Raw genomic sequence first — 21,585 nt, forward strand, 5'->3', positions numbered from 1 at the left:
TGGAAAGGGGGAAACAGACCAAAATGCAAACAGTTTAATGCTTTTAATTTTCTTTTGTGATTTATTTTCTGCTATGCGATTTTCATGCTTAATGTCATTTTTAATGTCTCCGCTCCGCGAGGTAATATGATGTATATTTCAATGCGATGCTTATTCTATGTTGTTTTATTATTATTTCCATGGCTATGCTTTGTTTAATTTTTAAAAGAAATATTATAACGTTCATCATTGAAACATATATACCTAATTTCAGTATTTTTGCTCTAGGGTGGCAAAAAAATAGGTATCCTGATCGCATCTCTGGTGGTCTTTGATATTTTATGAAAAAAATATTTCTGATTATTTGTGTGATGATTAGAACGTGAAGGGCTTTTTAATATATTATCGGCTGTTCCCATTGGATCCAGGACTCGAATTGATGTCCAACTATATATTAACATCTTAAATCAGCAATCGTTTATACAGTAAACATTTGACACTTACACCCACGCTAGGTTACAGTCCGGCTCCTTTTATTGACATAAGTGCTTTATTATATGTAAGTTTATAAAAAACATACATACATAAAATCATATCCCTATCCCGGTGGCCGAGGCAGAACTAAACAAATATATTTATTTAAACATATTTTCACCCAGACTGGCGGTCAGACGATGCAGTTCGCCCCGTGGCAGATATCCGGGGCTTTGCCCCAGGTGTGGGCCGGGGGGCTCCAAGCCGGGACGCTGCCTGCGGGGGGCCTCATAGCCAACAACCCCATCTTCATACGGGGCACACAACCAGACGCACAACCCTCCATGTTTATACAGCATTCGCCACAGAATAACGTCCAGCATACCAGTAAGTATTCATTTCCTCGTGCTTTATGATGAAAAGTTATGTTGTTGTAGTTTCTACTGCGCCAGTCCCTTTCTCATCTCAAATCATTTTTGGGGCTAGGCCAATCTGTTATTTGTCCCTTATTTATTATCAATGTTCTGTATCCTACCTTTGTACGTGTTTTATTGTTTTTTCATGGTGTATTTTATTTAAATTATATTGTGATAAATTCCTGTATCAGTCTGATTATTCTGATCAGATCGCGCAATGTATATGTTTTTTGCTATGAAATTATTTTTTAAATTAATTCAATTGTTTCTTGTTTACTTGCTTTATGTTTTTGTGCTATGTCGATCGTGTTTGTTGCTTATGTGCTACTAGTTTTAAGTGCAAGCGCAATTGCGAGTTAACAAAATGTTGGAAGAATTGTTTATCACCAACAGTGCATTTATCAAAACAAACTGCCACTCGCGACTTCTACAACCTTGGATTAACCTTAAACCTTGAATTTGAGAAAACTTAATACAAACATACATGACGTGTTTATGTCTTACGGAGTAGATCCAAGACTCTCGAAGAGACTGAAAGGCTATGTTTAGCTGGTTTGGCTTAGATAATATCGTGGCAAAAGTTAGCTGTCTGTCTTTCATGGTCTTATATCATGATTCTCCTGGCGTTTGTACCGGTTGAGTCCTTCCTAGGAAGTCGGGGTCTGCATGTGACCACGAGCTCTCATATGATCTCCGTGCTCTGTCACCTAACAGGGTACTTAAGGGTTGGTGCTTATTCTTTTTGTCACATCTCACGTCATGAAGAGATAGATTAAGTTCTAAAATTCATGTAAAAAGTATGAAATATAATCACGTCTTAATCGCTTACGGGGTAGGTGAAGTCAACCCTCTCGCAAAGACTGAAAGGCAATGTTCAGTTCAGACGTATGGTTTACATAATTCAAATAGTGACAAGTTGCTAGCCTATCGCCTCAAAGTTTACGTTAACGTTTACGTAACGTTTACGTTAACTTAGTCGCCTTTTACGACATCCATTGGAAAGAGATGGAGTGGTCCTATTCTATCTTTATAGCCGTGTAACCACACTGCTATAGAGATTAAAGAACATAGTTATGTGAACAACATGTAAACATATATATACTTTGCTAATTTTTATATTAGCATCAATTTACAGAGATGTATTCGTGATTATATGCAAATTAAACAACATGTATCGATCGGGTTTTAACAAAATAAATTTTAATCATCGTGTATAAATATCCATAATCGTTTTGATTTGCAGTGTTATCTTACATTGTTAATAAAATTATTATGCGCTGCCATTTAAAATAAAATTAAAGTATACTTTTTAAACAAGCTGTGCATATTCTTAATAATGCTTACAATAAGTCTCTCTTAAAATAACTCTTGTTTAGTTGTAACATTGTAACACAAAGAAGTGTTATTGTTGCGCAATCAAGTCAATAAAATCTGCTTACAATTTGCCTAACATTGTATTCTATGAACTTAATCTTACAAAACATCCGTTGGCGTTCCTGAAAACGCCCACTGTATCCCCACTCATCTCAAAATTATTTACAATAGAACATTGTTTAACCGTGTATATACTTGACTAGTTTTCAATTTCAAATCATTCAGACGTCCTTAAATCGTTCAGTAGCTACGACTTCCAAAATGTTGTTTCACTTGTCTGAATTACTTCATAAACAAGTGTTACGTCTAGCAGCTTTACTAGTTTATAATAATAACGCGTTGTGAATTAAATTCATACTGAATTGTTCATGGATCTATGCGTGTGAGCTTATTCATATAAGAGTTGCATAGGCTGCGATAACCGTTTGTCATCTGGTGGGAAGTATGCCTGTTTTTATTAGTTAGAAGTACCAAAATTCACATTTGTTTATTGGCCTTAATACTTGCTAAGCACTAATTTATATCTTATAGACCCTAATATTGGAACTATTTCGTTAGAAATCTTAAAACAAAATAGCAATGGTATTTTTGAAGTCAGTTAATCTCCCTTTCTTCATGACATTTTTGTACGGTCTACGCTTTGCTCGTATTTATACTTATAAAATTTTTTTTGTCTTATGGGTATTTAATTATCGAATGAACATCATTAGGAGTACCATACACTTGAAATATTTTAACATTAAATTAAATTTAATCTTGATCTTTTCAGATGCGAGCGTGGCGTGTGCTACAGCGACGGTGGCGAAGCCCCGGCCTTCATCGGACGGCATGGCGAAGGCTCCACGGCCGCTGTCGAACATATTGCCATCGGGCATCAGACCGGCGTCGTCGGTTTCCACACAGACCAGCGCTAATCAAGCTCAGAATCAGGTGAGCACTACCCCACCACCACCAACCTCCTGTGAGCACCTGCTGTCACCCTAATGTCAGAGATCGATGATGCTAAAAGTGGCTGTAGTGGCAAAATTTGATTGTCGTTGGAAAGTTGTCGCCACGCCGAGATAATTACCCGAATCATGGGTGGAGCGCGCCGCATTCGCGTTTACTTTCTCTTACCCCAACTTTGTTGACTCTCCACAAAATGTGTTAAATGTCCCTTCAGCTATTTATTACCCCCTCTTCATATCACGTATTATCAAATGAATACTAGAATTGATCGGATTATAATTTGAAGGGAAAAAGAGAATAGTTTTATTCCAAATGTAGTGCTAGAAGTTTTGAGTACTGTGAACGGTTAATCATATTACCTATTCACGACATTCAAACTAAATAAAACATGGTTTAATAGGCCTCAGCGTTAGTGTATCATGTTTTTTTTTAATAAAAATTGCGAATTTAGCGCCATCTTTAAAGGAATATAGGTTTTTCGCAAATCCCACGGGAACTATAGTTTTACCGGGATAAAAAGTACCCTGTATCTTTTTCCAGACTGTTAATTATATATATGCAATATGATTTAAACTTTCTTCGGGGCTACTTCAAGCTGTGTAATTTGTCTTGTATATGCATATGTATGTATTTATTTTTTATTCGTGTGCAGGCCAAACATCGTGGCAAACCAGGCGTACGGTCCCCGGCCCCTGCGTCGAAGCAAGACGCCGCCAACCAAACAAACAAGATGCAACATCAGATGCAGCAACCCAAACAACAGTAAGTCATTGTTTTTATATGTATTCATAGTTGATTAGCTTCTTGACTTTCATTCAGAAGTGGTCTGAACTCTATAATTTCTGTACACGTCTTCTAAATGGATGAAAGAAATGATAACATTGGCTTTCGCTTCCATGGGAATTCCCAGAGAATAATAAGGTTATTACTCCGGATGGATTTGTCTTTGTACCAAATTTCATCAAATTTGGTTTAATAGTTTTTGAGTTGAATCGAAAGTAATAATTTTTTTTTAATAATGCGCAAACCGCGGTTTTGTCCCATTAAACAAATTTTGTGATTGTGATTACTACGCTTTTATTAGCTTGGGTTGTATGTATGTATGTAACGGAATCTTTGAGCTTAATTTTTACTGGTTTCTAAACGTCTGATCAACTTGGAACTTTGCACACGTATCAAGGACCGATGACAATGCAATATTTTGATAAGAGTTTCTCATTATCCTTATTAAAACTGCCAGGATTAATAAATTCATTTTTAGATAGCTCTGTCTCTCTTACTCTGCTACGCCTTCGTAGGAGAGTAAGAGAGACAGAGCTAGCACTCTACTCTTTCGAACTTGCGTGAATACTAATAAGCCTCATACACGTAGATTTACTCTATTTGACATTTATATAAGATGTTTGATGACAACCTCGATTTATTAACGCCTTTCATAGATTATAATTACAATAAATTAATCAGAACATAAACTTTGAAATTATTTTACGAAACAAAACTTTCGGAAGTAAAGAGGGAATTTATCGTGATCAAAATAATTTTAATCATCAATTATCGAGTAGATTATAATCTATATAAATGAAATTAACAAAAATGAATTGAAAAAAACCAAACTGGAACTTTGCATCTCGTTTTGATTGTGTTAATATATCCCTCGGTTTCTTTTCTCTCTGCCCGTTATATCTATTCTGATTGATTTTGTGTCAAGGTCAGTCCTGGCCTAGCTTTGGACTTACAGTCGACAAAGAAGAAATTAAATATAATACAAATATATCGAACCATAAATCACTGACTAAAACGAAAATACTTTTCATTCAGAAAAACAAGGCTCGACTTCATACAATGATCTATATTGGAAAAACTCTGTTGCATGTTAATTATGTCAGTATATTATGTTGTTATCTCTTTGTCTTAGATGGTTGCGAAGGTCTTTTCTAGTAAGATAGTTATACTAGAAGTGTTAACTTCCAAAAAATAATCGTATAAAAAAACTAAAAAACTACTCTTTTATTGCTAATCGAACTAAAAAATAGAAAATAAATAATAGTTTAAAAAAAACTAAAAAACTACGCTCTTATTGCTAATCGAACTAAAAAATAGAAAATAAAAATTAATGACAAAGGAATTATAAAACAGTAGTAGCAAGTCGAACAATCAGTTATAGTCAATTACCTCCGATTAAAATTATAACAAAATTAAATTTATAAACAAAATAATTTAAATCGGAGTAAAAAGCGTGGGGTGCATTTTACTTCATTTTCATAACTCTCTTGTCATAAACATATGCTAATAGAATGATTTTAATATTTACTACATCAAGCACCCCACGCTTTTTACTCCGATTTAAATTGTTTTGTTTATAAGTTTAATTTTGTTATAATTTTAATTGGAGGTAATTGACTATAACTGATTGTTCGACTTGCTACTACTGTTTTATAATTCCTTTGTCATTAATTTTTATTTTCTATTTTTTAGTTCGATTAGCAATAAAAGCGTAGTTTTTTAGTTTTTTTTAATTTTGTATACCTAATGGACCACAAAGAAAAATATGTCACTTTTGTATCGTAGTTACTTATCGAAACGTATGCATTTCTATGTGGCCCACTGTAGTTGTTTTCACAGATATACATAAATTAATTGATTGATCAGGTTACTGGTGATGAACGCGTCAGGCCAGATGACTCAAATCACGAGCGTCCCAGACAAGCAGCCCATCAGCAAGGGCATACAGCAGCAAGCCCTGCTGCAACAGCAAGCTATGCAGGTGATTTAGTTATTTTATTATAAAACCAACAGCTTAAGTATTATAATTCGTGAAAATCAACTTTTAAATACGCCGTTAAAATATTCGGTATTCACATTTATCTGCCATCATTGTTACCTTTCTTGTTTTAGTATTTTTAATATTATAATGTCATTAGCAATCAGTTACGTTAGTGTAAAGTAACTTTAACGTTGCTTTTCTTTCTTATATTTAAGACACTATGTTTTTTACCTATGATGGATATTTTTTTTTTTAATTGAAATATTAATGTTTACTTACATACAGCAACAACAACAGCAGCAACAACAACTGATCCACCAACAACAGCAACAAACTCAGCAAATGGTTCAACATTATCAACAGGGTAATTTATTTTCTTTCTCAATTCATAATTTTAAACCTTCTTAGACCATTTTGATGTAGGGTTATCTAAGCCGCTCTGTTTTGGGCGGTTAAATCCATTTTTATTAAATGACTGATAGTTCATTGAATGCCTAAATACAAAAAAGAAATATGAATAAACAAAAAAAGAACCGATATGATAAGATTTGCACTACATTGACTTATAATTTAACTGTGTATAAGTATAAGAAATTAATATGAGAGTAACATCTTTTTACGAATGAATGATAGAGATTTTTGTGCTGTCTGGCATCCGGAATGGTAAAATCACTCTTTCTGTGAATGTCGCAGAAGCGCGACTCGATAACAAAATATAGGGACAATCTGCTGCTTCTTGAAAAGTTTATTAGAATTTTCTAGTGAGGCCTAATAGCTAAATGTCGGTCGATCCACATTATTATAACGATAATGAAATCCCAAGAAAACCGTGAAACTTCCGGTTACCGGTACCGCTATAGTAACCGATAAAATATGACCAAAGTGAAATTCATTCGAATATTGTGGAAGTCTTTCTTAACATTTTTTTTTTAACCTTGTCAAGCACTTAAAATGGTGAAGGTTCTCAATTCAGCTTCTTAAAATATTCTTTTGAGCTTTGGTGTTTTGTGTAGGTATGACACTGGGTATGCAGCAAGGCACTCTGCCTGTGGGGTCCGTCGCGCAGACTTTGCCTATGTCCGGAATGCCGCAAACCATATCAATGGTGCCACAGATTCATCCAGTAAGTAATCGTAGTGCGATGATAGCTTGGTTCCTGTAAAATATCTCTTTAAAACAGTGAGATAGTCAACCCTGCAAAGGTTGCGAAGGTAAGATGGGAGAAGCTTCGTGTAAAAACCTGATTTATTCAATTCAAGATCGTGGTAAACTGAGGTGTGATCGCTCCCGGGACTAAGGCCAGAAGAATGATTATCATTACGATGAAACTGAAGAGAGAAGTAGTAGTTATAAGAGTAGCCGCTCCTTTTACTGTAATACGTTCATAACGTATAACTACTTACCTATGGAGTGTTTGTCTATGTTTAGTGTATTGTGTATGTAAGTTCTATAAAATTATGTTTAAATAATATTTGTGTTGTTTGTGTGCAGCTCGGAGGAATGGGCCAGCCTGGCACTTTGGTTGGCCAGATCAACACTTCACAACAACCTAACGCTTCGCTCACTCAAGTACAAACTCTGCAACAACCGCAGGTAAATTTAATCTCATAACAGGTGAAATCCACATGTTTATCTGCAGCCGACTGTACAAACGACGTCACAGGCGGTTGCGTTTACAACCCCGCGAACAAACTGTCGTGAACCGAAGTCACCGTTGCTACGTTTTTGGAAATTTTATAAGATTTTTTTTTTATGGAAGCCACATTCAAAATAATAAAGCTGTTGCGTCGTTGGTTGTTGTTACTTATGGTATTCACTCTTTTAGTTTCAATCACGTTTCGCGCTTATTATCCGTTTTGCACATAACTCATGTCCGTATTGTAACTATTATTTTATTAGCATTTGTTGTTTCACCCGCGCAAATTTAGCCACCACAGAAGAATACTCGTTTTTCATCAAATCCACTCAAACCCTACGGGAACTATAGTTTTTACTGGGATGAAAAGTACTCTTAGTCCTCCAGACTTTTAATTATATATACGCAAGTAGTTAACGCGTGAATAGGTAACAAACAAACAAAGTGACTTTCGCATTAATATTATTATTTGGTATTAATTATTAATTATATAATTTGTTATGGCAGACATTGGTAGGCAGTGGCCTTGTTCAAACCTCAGTCGGGATGGCCGTGCAACAGCAACAGGGATTGAATCACACTACGCAGATGCAAACGGTAAGTACGAAATCTAGACCCTCACTTAAAATTTACTATCATGGAACTGGCAAACGAAACTGAAACTCAATTTATATAGGTTTGAAATTATTGGTATTTTTAGTAGAATATGAGGATTCATAATTAAAATCATAAAGATATTATTTTAATTAGTAGGACCTGAAGTTCTTTTGTATGTGCAACAATGATGATGCTAATGCGCCATTAGTAAATCTGCTGGAACCGAATTCTGAAATAAGTCACTTAATTTCATCGATTTTGGCGTAAGGGAATTTAGGTTATGCATAAAGTCAGGCTTATTTCCTATATTACATAATTTACTACTACATGGTAAAGTATATTTATACATTTACTGAACTAATAAAGAAATATCTTCGTGTTCTTATAACTTACCTATATATTTTAATTTAAAGAAGATAAAATATTCATAGTACTCATATACCATCAAATATTTATCTTCTTTATTCTACTTTGACATTTCACTATGTAGTGAGTGGTCGCCAGTTATGCCCAAATTTTAAGCATGTAACCACATAAGGCACTGATCTCCCCTTTGAAAGAACCCACTTATTTGAAGTGTAAGTAATGCTATGACAAAGTAGCTAAATCCCCTGACTTGTATACTATGTTTATTTAAGTACCAAGATTTCCGAGAGTGTGCAAGTGTGTGCTTATATTTATTGAGTATAATATCGAAAATAACTATTAAATTTATTGCTAATATGCTTTAATATATTAAACTTTATTACTACGATTATAATAAAAGACTCCTTCAATGTCTTTAAAATTGTTGATTCAAATGTGAAATAAAATATTTTCATTTCGATCATAGAAAGAAATAAACAAACTGTAAATTAATAAAAGTTTGAAATATTGAACGTAGCCAAATTATTATTTGGTCGGTAAATGAAACCGTTGGTAAACATAACATAAATAGTTTAAAGAAACATGACATCAACATGATATAAAAAAAATAAAAAAATGGTAGTCAAAACTAAATGATCGAGCGTGGCGTTCTCAGCCCGGGCTGGCGATCGACGGGGCTTCGCTGCTGGCGTCGCCACTCGTGCAAGTCTCCCCGGCTATACTGCATCACGAGGTAGATGTAGCAGCCTCCCGTACTATCTCGTTCAGTTGTTTTGTACCAACTCTTGTGGCTTGAAGTAACGAACGGTTCTCACTGATAAAGTTTATTTGGGCGTTTCTTAGTAAAACCGCTGTGTTTTAATTAAACTATATGTACATATATATATATATATATATATATATATATATATATATATATATATATATATACTCTTATAGAAAACACTCGTATATCATAGGTTTTTTATTTAAATAATAACATTGTTTTGCTCACATTCATAACTTAAACGACCAATGGAGGTATTATGTTAACGAGTACTTGATCGAAATCTCGGAAAAGATAAGAATCACAGGACTATTACTGTTTTAAAGTTATAAGCCCACGCCACAATGCTTTGGGTGCGATTTTCGACATTTTGCCTGTCATTTAGTTTGACTCTCTTTTAAATCATCCTGAATGTTGTTAATTATTCTTCTGACCTGCCATTTATTTAAGTCAAATGAGGCGATGAGATTTCGAAGTTTTTGGTGCACTATCAAGTCTCTCAACATGGTTTTTTACATTCTTTATCTTTAACAATGTCTGGTTAATTGCGATGCATATTCAATGGGGCCATCCAGTATCTGATTTCAAATAATTAAAAGTAATAGGGAGTAATAATAATATTAGAGGAAAATTAACATATCTTTATCAGCTGTCAATGTTTGCCTTATGTGTCAATGTGCCTATAATCTATCTAATATATTTAAACGAGTAATTCTTGTATATATATAATCAGGATCTCGGAAACGGCTCCAACGATTTTCATGAAAGTTACAGATTAGGGGCTTTTCGGCTCAAGGAATCGATTTATCAAGGTCCTAGGTTCGAGAACATAAACATTTTAAAAACCGCGTTTTAAGAAACTATATCAGCGCCATCTCTGGTAGACCGTAGTTATTACCGGGTAGTAACTATTATTTATTATAATCTATAACTTTACAATTTCAAGCCACAAGATATTTTTCTTACATTTATTTATTATTGTTTAAATACGTCTAATTTTATTACCTTCCAAAAGTTAAGCACGTTATTTTAATTCATTCTTATTAAAATGTAGAACGTCACTAGGTTTTGCATGTTTCAAAATCCTAAATATTATGTGGGCCTCAAGGGTACGCAGATCATTATTTGTGAAAAGACTAATTTGTTTTATTATAAGTTACCTTGTTTATTAATCGGTAATTAGTCGGGAAATCGTTTTCTTAAAATTACCTATATTTTTTTTATGCGTATGTTTGGAATTTCTGAATGTAACAATATGTATGTGCATGATATCGCAAGAACAAAGTTTAGTATTGTATTACGTCTCTAGTTTTATTTATGTTTGAACTTGGTTTATGGCATGTAAATGCGTACTACATATACAAAAAAAATCTATTTAAATCTTTAGTCAAGCTTGTGTGTGACGTGCATGACATTTTTAAACTTTACGCGGATATTAAATATTTAACTTTTACAATATTTTATTTTTATCATCATTATGGCGTTTGTGCTTATTAACGTTCTTACTGGGCAGGACCTTTGGTACCATACATTATATTTCTCATGATGTTTTAAAGCATCGATTGATATTCAACTAATGAAAAAGAATATCAAAAAAACTGTCATACATTATTGATGCAGGTTACAGACCCAGTTTACAAGTCTGTTAGAGTAACTAGTTAGCCACAAATACTCTTCTTTCGAACAAGTAAATTATTCACATTTAAACTAGAACATGAGTCTTTAAAAATGTAAGTATAAGTAAGTACTTCAATTAAAGAGTACTGAATTATTGAGGTACCCCACCTAAAGTAAAAATATAATAACTGGAATTTTTTTCGAATGATCTTGTCCAGGTATCGGCGAGCAACCTAAATTCTCCGCAACTCACATTGCAAGCGCCAGGCACCGTCGGCTTGATAGCGGCGCCGGTGCAGGGATCCGTGCTGCCGCTGCAGTCCTCCACGATGCTCCATGTAAAGAGCGAGGAGGACAAGAGCCAACAGATGGCGCCACCGGTGACTAGTTCATTTAATTATTCTTCCTCCTGCCGCTAGTCTCGGTTACAACCTCATGTGCCGTGTGGTTCCCGGCACCAATACAAAAAAGAATAGGACCACTCCATCTCTTTCACATGGATGTCGTAAAAGCCGACTAAGGGGTAGGCTTATAAACTTGGGATTCTTCTTTTAGGCGATGGGCTAGCAACCTGTCACTATTTGAATCTCAATCCTATCTTAAAGCCGAAAAGCTGAACGTGGATCATCAGTCTTTGCAAGACTGTAGACCATGTCTACCCCGCAAGGGATATAGACGTGATTATATGTATGTATGTATGTACAACCTCATGTCTCTGGAGAGGAGCTCAGCGTGTGCCTCTCGACTATGAATCTAGAACGGGTAAAGTCACGATTCTTGTCTGGCCTCCGCAACTCTATCAAGGGATCCTTACCCACATTGAATCATGGCAAAAGCTGCAGTAGCATGCGCCTATTCCCTTGGTAGTGAGTGTTTTATTTCATCAAATATCACAAAATCCACAGCTCTTCAAAATGTCGATGCATTTAACTAATGTATGTATATTGATATTTTTAAATCGTGCCATATTTAATCTAAGATGGTGCAATATTTTTGAAAAATCTTCAACATTTGCATGTCCACGTCATGTGTTATCCTTTACAAGAGGAGTAAAAATTTACCGACAAGGTGAATAGTAACAGTTAAGATTAGCAACTTAAAAACTATAAATATTTACACGACAACAACCGTTTATTGTGATACCACCGTCATAATATTTAATAACTACACAACATCATTGACGTGTACATTTGTTCATGGTAAGATAAGTAAATTGATGTGCAGTAAAAATGCTGCAGTGTAGTTTGTTCCGCGGTTTCTTCTATACTAACGCATTGGAAGGTGTGGTAGATTTGATTGTCTTAAAGTCATTAACTGATACCTAATATCGTATTTAAGAAATAAATCTTATTTCAATTCCATCAATCCATCAGCAAGCACCGGTGGTCCAGCAAATAGCTCCGCAGCCGATGGCGAGTGTTGAGGCGAGCGTCGAACCCGCTACGTCTGTGGCAACCGTGTTCAGTTCCGCCGCGCCAGCCACTACGCTTACCTCCGTGACGAATGCAGACGCCGCTATATCTACTAGTACTGCTGCCGTTGGTGAGCTTATTGACATTTCTGATACACACACAAACACGTGATGTACGTTTTATACCCTTACTTTCTTTTCAGTTTCAATGGGTTACTAACTAGCTTTTAGCTGCAACTTCTGCGAATTGAACGTTAATTGAAGGCATTGAATTTAGCGCCACCTACAATAAGCGACGCAAATCTATATTTGTACTAAAGTTATCATTAAAATCAGTTCTGTAGATTAACTGTGAAATAGTAACAAATCATCCCAATCAAAACTTATATAATGTTATTAAAGTTATATAATATGATTTCTTTCGCATATAAGAAATATTGGATTGGGATCAAGTATTAAACTTATATAATACCTTGTCTAAACTCAGGCAGCTCCAAGAAATAGACGAACTTACTTACCTCCATAGATGTACTATCTATAGCCTCAAAATCCCGCTCAAAAAGTGACCAAAACAAATTCGTCCGTCCGTTCGAAAATGGTTCTTAATGTTTTGCAATAAAGTACACAATATTCAAGTATGCTTATCATCTTATATGTAATGACGTATAAAAGGGAGGAGTTTTAAGTTTTTGATATCATCTCTAAATCATATACACAGTTGATCGAAGCTTACCTCTGCTTTTTCAAGCATTGTTAACTACAAAATAAATTATATTCATACAGGTACGTCACCCTCCGCCGACTCCTCCAAGCCCAGTCAAACGAAGGTGGAACCCGCGCCCGCCACGGACAATTCGTCCACTGCACCATCGGTGCCCACTTCCACCGCGCCTGTGCCGAGCAGTGCTCAGCAAACCACGCCCGTGGCGCCACAGGTTTGTATTATTAGCTCTTGTCCGCGGCTGTCCTTTGGGAATCTCCAGAAATAACACATGAAGAGATAAGTCCGTTATGTGCACGTTTAATACCTGTGGTATTTATAAATAGTACAATAATAAATTAAGGTTTGATTGTCATTGTTTAAAATGTCATAACAATTGTTCATAATTTTTTAACTTTATTCTTTACAAACAAAAATAACTTACCTTTTGTCTCGCATCTTGGAAACGTTTTTGGAAAATTCTACGTTAACGTTACTTTTTCCCAGTATATGCAAGGTACCTCGTACTGATGTGGCGAGGCAGGTCATAGGTACTTTCAGATTTGGTATCGGAGCATGATCAGAACCGGTAAATGAGCTCTTAAATTAAATTAAACAGTGATCACCCTATTATTTGTCTAAGCGTGTTTCTGATGAATTTAATTAATTAATTTTCGTTTGTCAGGTGGTGACCACAGTAGCTTCGTCAACTTCGTCATCAGCGACGATGACTGCGGCTATCACAGCGCCTGTGTCTTCCGGGACGGCGTTGTTCAAGAGCTCTCAATGCACACCTCGCCACATCAGTCAGGCTAATACAGGTAATTTTGTTTAGATACATTTTGTTTGTTCTGCTTTAGTTCAGCATGTGTGAAAGAGGATGAGTAATATAAAACTTTAAAGACACTGTAAAGTTTTGAAGGGAGTCAAAGAAAGCCTGCGCTTATAGGAAAAACACACGCGAGAAAAACACTTATGATTCGGCGACGATAACCAGAAGGTTGATAGAGTCACGGCGGTAGTGAGGGGCTGTTTTAGTTTAGTTATGAGGTGGTTAAACTACTCGTGTCAGAAAGAAGCGTAAAACAGACAGCCGATGAAGCAGAAAGGTTTAAAAATAGCCACTATGTTACAGCGAATAGCGTATGATTGGCATCCTGTTGTTTTTTATAATTTGTTTCATTAAAAAGATATTTCATCTCTTGTTGACAGACAAAGGTCTGCCCAAGGCCATGGTGAAGCCCAACATACTGACACACGTCATCGAAGGATACGTGATCCAAGAAGCTGGGGAACCTTTTGCTGTAAGTGATGTTACTTGCTTTTTTTTTGGTTTTGGAATATTTTTGATTGAATATGTCTATAGAATATTTCCTCGTATAGAGCAGACCGAGATATTCTTATTTAATAATAGAAATGTTCTACCCGAAATAATTTGTACAGTGATTTTGTTAAGAAACTTATTGAATATGAGTTTGTTTATATTAAAGGTAAATCGGCCTTTGCGGGAGTGGGGCACCGACAAAGAGCAGGACAAGGAGAACAAACTGCCTTCTGCTGATGAGCCACCACGTAAGTATATACAAACACACAAAGTATTTGATGCTGACTTCACGGGGTAGCAAGAGCCAATAGTCTAGAAAAATCTAAGGCCATTTTTCATCTAGTTGAGATGGCTTATAATGAAATTGAGACTCAAACGGGTCACTATGTAGGTCTGCTAGCCTTTCGCCTAAAAGAAGAATCCCAAGTTTTAAGCCTTTCCCTCGATTGCCCGCTATTGTATTCCGCGCAAAAAGCAGTCACACTTAACACTTCACACTTTTTCTACCAGAACTTACCAATTAACCCTTAACCAATTAACCCAATTAAGAAATAGATCAATCAATATATTTTTATAACCTAATGAGATCAGTCCAATCACCGGCTATAGAAATTTGTTACATACAAATTATTCTGTACAGGCAAGAAGCAGATGCTGGACAATGTGGGCAGTCTGCCTCGGATCAGTTCCACAATGGACACGAGCGAGCCGAACCCGCCCAAAGAGCCCATGGTTACAGATTCCGCGGACACCGCCACGGAAGAACAGCAGCCGAAGATACCCAATGCCCACAAGTGGACGGTGAGATATTTGATCATACATTATGTATGAATGTTCGCCTCCTCTTACCCAGAGGAGTAGGCAGAGACTACATCTGTCCACTTGCCACGGTGCCTGCATTCTTTAGCTTCCCCCACATTCATGTTTTTTCATGCAAGCTCATTGATTTCGGTTACTCTTGACCTTGCTATTAGTTGAACCACGGTGAGATTTGTTGAACCAATAGTTTAGCCCTTTACGCGATTTTTATACAAACTATCTCCGCCCATTTTATCAGCGGTTTTTATAAAATACATACATAAATCACACCTCTTTCCCGGAGGGGTAGGCAGAGACTACCTCTTTCCACTTGCCACGATCTCTGCATACTTACTTCGCTTCATCCATATTCATAACTCTCTTCATGCAAGCTCGGCGGTTTCGGGTACTTTTGACCTGACCCTTTACCAGAAAAAATTATAATATATAATATACAGTGAATTAATCCACAATGTATTCTGTATTGTCAGGTGGCCGAAGTATGCGACTTTATCCGCAACATACCAGGGTGTGCTGGGTACGCTGACGAGTTCCTGATGCAAGAAGTGGACGGCGAGGCGTTGTTGCTGATCAAGCCTGAACACCTTGTTATGGCGTTATCCATGAAATTAGGGCCGGCCCTTAAGATCGTCGCTTGTATAGACTCACTGAGGCCAGAAAGCGAACAAACAGATCACGACTGAGGTGAGGAAACTTACTCGTCATACACCTTATTTATTAACATTGACAAGGCATATGTCAGAAAACATTTAATACACATCCAAGGTAGTTTGACCCTAAGGTAGTTTTGATATGGGAGTCAGGCCCCTCTCTGATTTCATAGTTCGGATAACCTCGTCTTCTACGTCATCCGAACCATAAACTTTATCATAACCTTCTTTAGAGAGAAAGAAAAGATAAGACACGACTCAACAACGTTCGTTATTTACGAACGTCGTGGAGTCGTGTCTAAGCCCCCTGGACTTGTCGCCTCTCTGGGCACTTGGGGCTCGCATTGACCTTGATTCTAGATTGGGTATGCCACCAAGCAGAAATCTTTTTAATATCAGTTTTGATTTAATAATTCTTGTTCAGAACATGCCACTTGACAGCTACGTTAGTATTGGAAAATATATTAATGTTAAATGATTCTTTTCAGATCTATTTTAAGGCCTGCGTGAAGTTTGGCCGAGTCGGATAATGGAACCGTGTTCATTAATCATGAGTAAGAGTGAAAACTAATTTATTATTATTGTAAAGTAATTGTACTAAAGTATAAGTAGTTTTAGCGTAGTTGCATAGCGATATTTCGCATACGATTAAATGTAAGTCTTAACGTAGTTGGTTAACGGTATAAAGTTTTTTAATATAGATATACGTTTTAAATTGTAACGATTTTGAGCCACTTGTTTTGCGATAAAACAGTATTTTGCATCATTTATTAGTTGTGGCTGGTTGTGGAAATACTCGGGTTATCAAATTTGTGGCTCGGTTATCTAAATTTTGGTTAACAATAATTTTATTACAATGATGTTTTGTTTATTAATGCTACTAACTTTTTAACTTATTAGGGATTGTTTTGAAACCTCGGATGGTTTATTTGTATCTGACATTAGTTAAAACACTTGTCAGAAATAGTTAGGTTCGCATTTCTGAGGTTTTTATGGTTATTGTAAAGTCGGCACTAAAGGAGAACGCAGACTTGACCGCGCGATTGTGACGTGCATGAGTGTGCCAGGCTGCATACAACCTCAAAGAAAATAAATCAAAAATGGCATGCGGCACCTCTGTGTCCACCTTATGTCAGAAGGATCGTCGTTTAAAGCGCGGCTTTTTGGGTGGTAGCAGGCAGGTCCTGTAATCTATCTCCCGAAATGGCTGCCCTCGACACCCTCTTTAGCGTGTCATTATAAATTCGTCTATGTCAGGGTGGGTTACGCAGCAACGCAAATCAGGGTAATAGCTAGTGTTCCGAAAGCGATCACATAACTATTTCGACAATGACCAGTATTTCAATATAAAAGCATTTTTAAACGCGTTCGTCCCCGCAGTGTTGAACGCGTGACGTGAAACGGGACAGCGATAGTTTTTCGCGTGATTTAAACGGCGTCGCGCGTGCCGCACTAAAATTGGGGCTGGCATTGAAATATGAGCGATTTTATTAATTTGACATTTTGACATCGAACCGCACAAACCGAAGAAGGCGTGCATTGGATTAGACGCCTGAAAGCACTCCAGTTGATGAGCGATCTGACGGAAACTTTAACAGAACCGCACGATTTCACCTTCATTCTAAAATACAATTGGCTCTATCCGCTGATTAAATTAATATAAGTTAGACGTCCTATAAATAGTATGAACCCTGCGCTAGGCCCTTAACTTTAGGTCCTAGATACGCAATTGCGTACGCTCGCCTGCCCAGTGCACTTAGGACAAATGTCGAAAGTTCCGCCTACCTAGTTTTAAGTATCTACTTTAAGTCTTATATACTCTTTGACTTCTAGCCCAGGAATAAAAAACTTCTACGAAACATTTAAATTTAAAAACGTTTGGACAAAAATATTATTTTATTTACATATAAAGATAAGGAGTGCAAGGATTAGTTAATTAATTATTTAAAGAAGAACCGTTGTAGGTGCCTCCAGTGTAACGCCGAAATTTAAAAAAAGTATTACAACAACCTTATTTCCGCGAACAGAGACACAAAAAAAAAGATTGTTTCCTTTTCGAATTGTTTACAAAATACTATAAACAATCAAAATCAAAAAGACATTGTTTAATAAAACACAAACTCTTATTCTGAGCATGACAATACCTACAATATATAATGTGTAAAAAGCCACTTTTTGGCTTGATAACCATAAAAATCATCTCGTAGTTTTAAATTTTGGTCTTTTGTATTTATTCTTGCGGTAGAAGTTTTATTCACTTAACATGACGCTAGTAACTATACTAATTATTTATGGTATCCTGCGGCAGAAGCTTAACTCACTTCTCCTGACGCTACTAGCTCCACTAATTCATAGTTATATACATATTTGTGTCTGCTGCAAGCCGACTGTGTTCAAACTCGCTTTTGCCTGAAAACTGGTATCTGTTGTTCAGACCAGATAAGTAGTTTAGTGTATTAACTAGTGTTTTAGTGCCAAATGACAAACCTCCACCAAGTAATGATTTATTTAGACGATCGATTCTAAAATAAACGACAAATATATTTCTGGTATCTGAAATAAGTGCTGAACGAATAATCTTTTATTTGTGATAATATAAATACTGGTTAAGGACAGTGGGTAAGCATATTCGGGTTAGAATCCTGCCTTCTAGGATTTCGTTTGCACCTGCCCAAATTATATATCACAACGATCAAACATTAATAGTTGTTACTGCAAGCAGCAGGTAATCCTCTTTATTAATTCAATTGTAGTTTATTGATTCACGTAGTTCGGACATCTGAAAATACTATGTAAATGTTGTGAATGTACTTTTGCAACGAAATATAGCCTTAATTTCTTTGGTACTCGTTTGTAATAGTTTTAAATTTTAAATTATAAATAAAATGCGTTGTTACTTACCATAAAATTGTGAATTGTAAATATGAGCGATTTTTTTCATTTGTCGCGATTAGATTTTAAGATGATTATTTTAGGTATTTAAATAACTGCCGAATAGTCTAGGCTCTAATGGTCGCCATCGGCTTATATACCAATTTAGAAAAAGATTAATCATGGGCCGTGCTTTATTGAGTAGTCTTTTCATATCTTTTACATTTCTACCTATTATAACTATCGAAAATAATGATCATTACATCAAGTACATCATTGGTCAAAATGTCGTCAATATTTACACAAAATCTCGTTGGAGCTTGCACTATTAGACAATGGAGGTGCAATGCAATGTATAAGCTTTTCTTATAGATAACAAGTGAAAATGTATAACGAGAGAATTTAGTAAGTACATCTTAATGTACACCTTTTATAGCATTCAAGTATTAATCAAATTATATCTATGGTGCTAATTAGATTTCGTTTGTAGCATTTTTACCATCTGTTTGATATGTTTGATGTGGCGTATAAAAATGTTATATTCGTAGGCAGTATCAAAAATCAGTAAAATTTTAAGTAATTATAGTTTATAAGCTGCTAGGGAATTTTCTTAATGTTACAACTAACACATAATTTTTGATCGACATTAATATTAGATAATTGAAGTTAATGTAAGGCATTTTGCATGTGAACATATTGTACATAATGAAATTGTTAAAATATTAATCAGCTATCAAAAACAGGTCAGTGAAACATCATGTCCGGGAATTTAAACTATTTTAAGTATGTACACGCGTTTTGGATAAATTTTAAAATTGCCTCCATGTAGATTTTAAAACTAACTAGACAATTAGTATTGGCCATATTGACTAAAATGGTTTTGAATTCCTGACAGAGTTAGAAAGCTAGATCTTTAAATCACAACTATCCTCGCATAGTTTCTTTCGATCGTTTGAATTGACTTTATTATAGGGATATAATGTAAAAATATCTTTAGAAATTCTATGAAAAGGTCAACAGTTTGGGTCGTCATCTAATTATGAGATGCCTTCTCAAATTTACCATGGTTGTAAGTTAAATATTAGGATATATACGTGTACATTTGAAAAACAGCTCAGCTTAAGCACTGCCACGAAATTAGCACAGACACATGCGACCTGAATCGATCGACGATCGTCGCCTTGTTGGATATGGTGTGACATTTGTACAGATAATTACTTATTAAACTTTCTGGTATATTAAGTGTTAAGTGATAGATAATTGTCGGGTCGCCTGTTGCTGAAATTGTAAATTCGATGTCCACATACACATTGCTCAAGTCGGTTCACGTTAATTGTTCATTACTGTTCATGTCGAATTAATGAAAATGTAGAAAAATAAAGCAAAAAGACTGATACCTTTCATTTTTATTTGATACACCCTGTATCTTCTCGCTACTCTATTAGACTTCCGCCTGTACAATCAAGATATTCATTGTTGAAAGAGTGAGGTACATGTGATTGCTTTTCTTTTTGGAAATTTTACCTATGAGAAATAAGCAAAAATTGCAGGAAACTTGAGAGTACAGGCGGTACAGAGAAATCATAAGACTGTCTGAATCTACTGAATGATGCTCGACCGAGATATTCATCCGCTTTAATCATCAGCTTTCATATTGATAGAGTGGAATAATAATACTTATATCCATCGAAATAATTATTATTATACTTTTTCCTGGCGCTATCTCTGTCAATTTTCATTGAAATTAGTGCATTACTGTTTGTGATAGTAAAAGTTTTTTATTATACCAGTAATGATAGCGCCGTAAACACTAAGGAATGAAGAAAATGTAATTTAAACAAATTCATATTGGAAAATTGATTTGCATTTTAACTAAATTGTGCAAATAGCGAAAAATCTAATGTAACTTTATTGGACGCCATAAATAAGTAATTAGCGTAGTAGCTGCGCGTGGACTATCAGTCTTTTCAGGACTGTTGGCTCAAAGACGTGACCATATGTGTGTATGTATGTAGTAAATATTGTAAGTCATCCGATTTGTTGATTTGTGTAGTGCGATTCGTATATAAATTGTGTTTCATCGTCGAAAATAAAGCAAGGTGAAATTATGAATTACTATCGGACTTTAGGCGCCGGGTCAAATAGAGAAGACCTGAATAATTTCAACATACATACATATATTCACGTCTGTATCCCTTGTGGTGTAGACAGAGCCAACAGTCTTGAAAAGCGTGGCTAGTTTACGTTCAGCTGTTTGGCTTAATGATAGAATTGATATTCAAATAGTGGCAGGTTGCTAGCCAATAGAACCACTCCATATATTTTCCATGAATGTCATAATAGGCGACTAAAGAGATAAGCGGCTTATAAATTTGGGTTTCCTCTTGTAGGCGATGGGCTTGCAACCTGTTACTAATTGAATCTCAATTCCATCATGAACGTGCCTTTCAGTCTTTTTGAGACTGTTTTTTTCGAGAATGTTTCTAGGCGTGACTATATGTTTGCATTAATTTAAAAAAAATGCAATAATGCGTGGTGCCACTAATCGATTGTTCTGACTACAAATAATGAACGACATTTTGTGCAGGAGTGCTGGTACTCCATCCCGTGTAAAGTGTACAGAGCATAAGCTCGAACCAGTAGAATAAAACGTACTACCAGTAGATTGGGAGGTTGGTATCCAAATACTCTTGTTTTTCAAGCCAAAGTCATGAACCTAATTGTGATTTCCAAAATATACTTATGCGAGCAAATTAGACTAGACATATCAGAGAATCATAGCAAAGTACCATAATACTACCATACAAATCAGAAAGAAGAATGAAAGGAAAATGTCCTTCCAAACAAATTTAAAAAAAAAAGAAACTGTCGTT

General features: G+C 35.6%; 1 protein-coding gene across 8 annotated transcripts in view; it reads left to right on the top strand.

Moving 5' to 3' along the window:
• Positions 1-20,108, top strand: part of LOC106133945 (polyhomeotic-proximal chromatin protein) — a 57,169-nt gene extending 37,061 nt beyond the window's left edge. For all 8 annotated transcript variants that reach the window (XM_060953403.1, XM_060953402.1, XM_060953399.1 and 5 more), the window contains exons 12-28: positions 639-840; positions 3,013-3,173; positions 3,844-3,953; positions 5,841-5,955; positions 6,241-6,319; positions 6,969-7,078; positions 7,447-7,548; positions 8,099-8,188; positions 11,156-11,317; positions 12,311-12,479; positions 13,132-13,283; positions 13,734-13,869; positions 14,261-14,352; positions 14,539-14,620; positions 15,013-15,173; positions 15,662-15,875; positions 16,330-20,108. In XM_060953403.1, the coding sequence (XP_060809386.1) occupies positions 639-840; positions 3,013-3,173; positions 3,844-3,953; positions 5,841-5,955; positions 6,241-6,319; positions 6,969-7,078; positions 7,447-7,548; positions 8,099-8,188; positions 11,156-11,317; positions 12,311-12,479; positions 13,132-13,283; positions 13,734-13,869; positions 14,261-14,352; positions 14,539-14,620; positions 15,013-15,173; positions 15,662-15,874 (2,136 nt within the window). In that variant the 3' untranslated portion in view covers position 15,875; positions 16,330-20,108. The remainder of the gene's footprint in view (positions 1-638; positions 841-3,012; positions 3,174-3,843; positions 3,954-5,840; positions 5,956-6,240; positions 6,320-6,968; positions 7,079-7,446; positions 7,549-8,098; positions 8,189-11,155; positions 11,318-12,310; positions 12,480-13,131; positions 13,284-13,733; positions 13,870-14,260; positions 14,353-14,538; positions 14,621-15,012; positions 15,174-15,661; positions 15,876-16,329) is intronic.
• Positions 20,109-21,585: the final 1,477 nt, after the last annotated feature.

The sequence above is a fragment of the Amyelois transitella genome, chromosome Z, assembly GCF_032362555.1.
Source record: "Amyelois transitella isolate CPQ chromosome Z, ilAmyTran1.1, whole genome shotgun sequence".
Classification (NCBI taxonomy): domain Eukaryota; kingdom Metazoa; phylum Arthropoda; class Insecta; order Lepidoptera; family Pyralidae; genus Amyelois; species Amyelois transitella.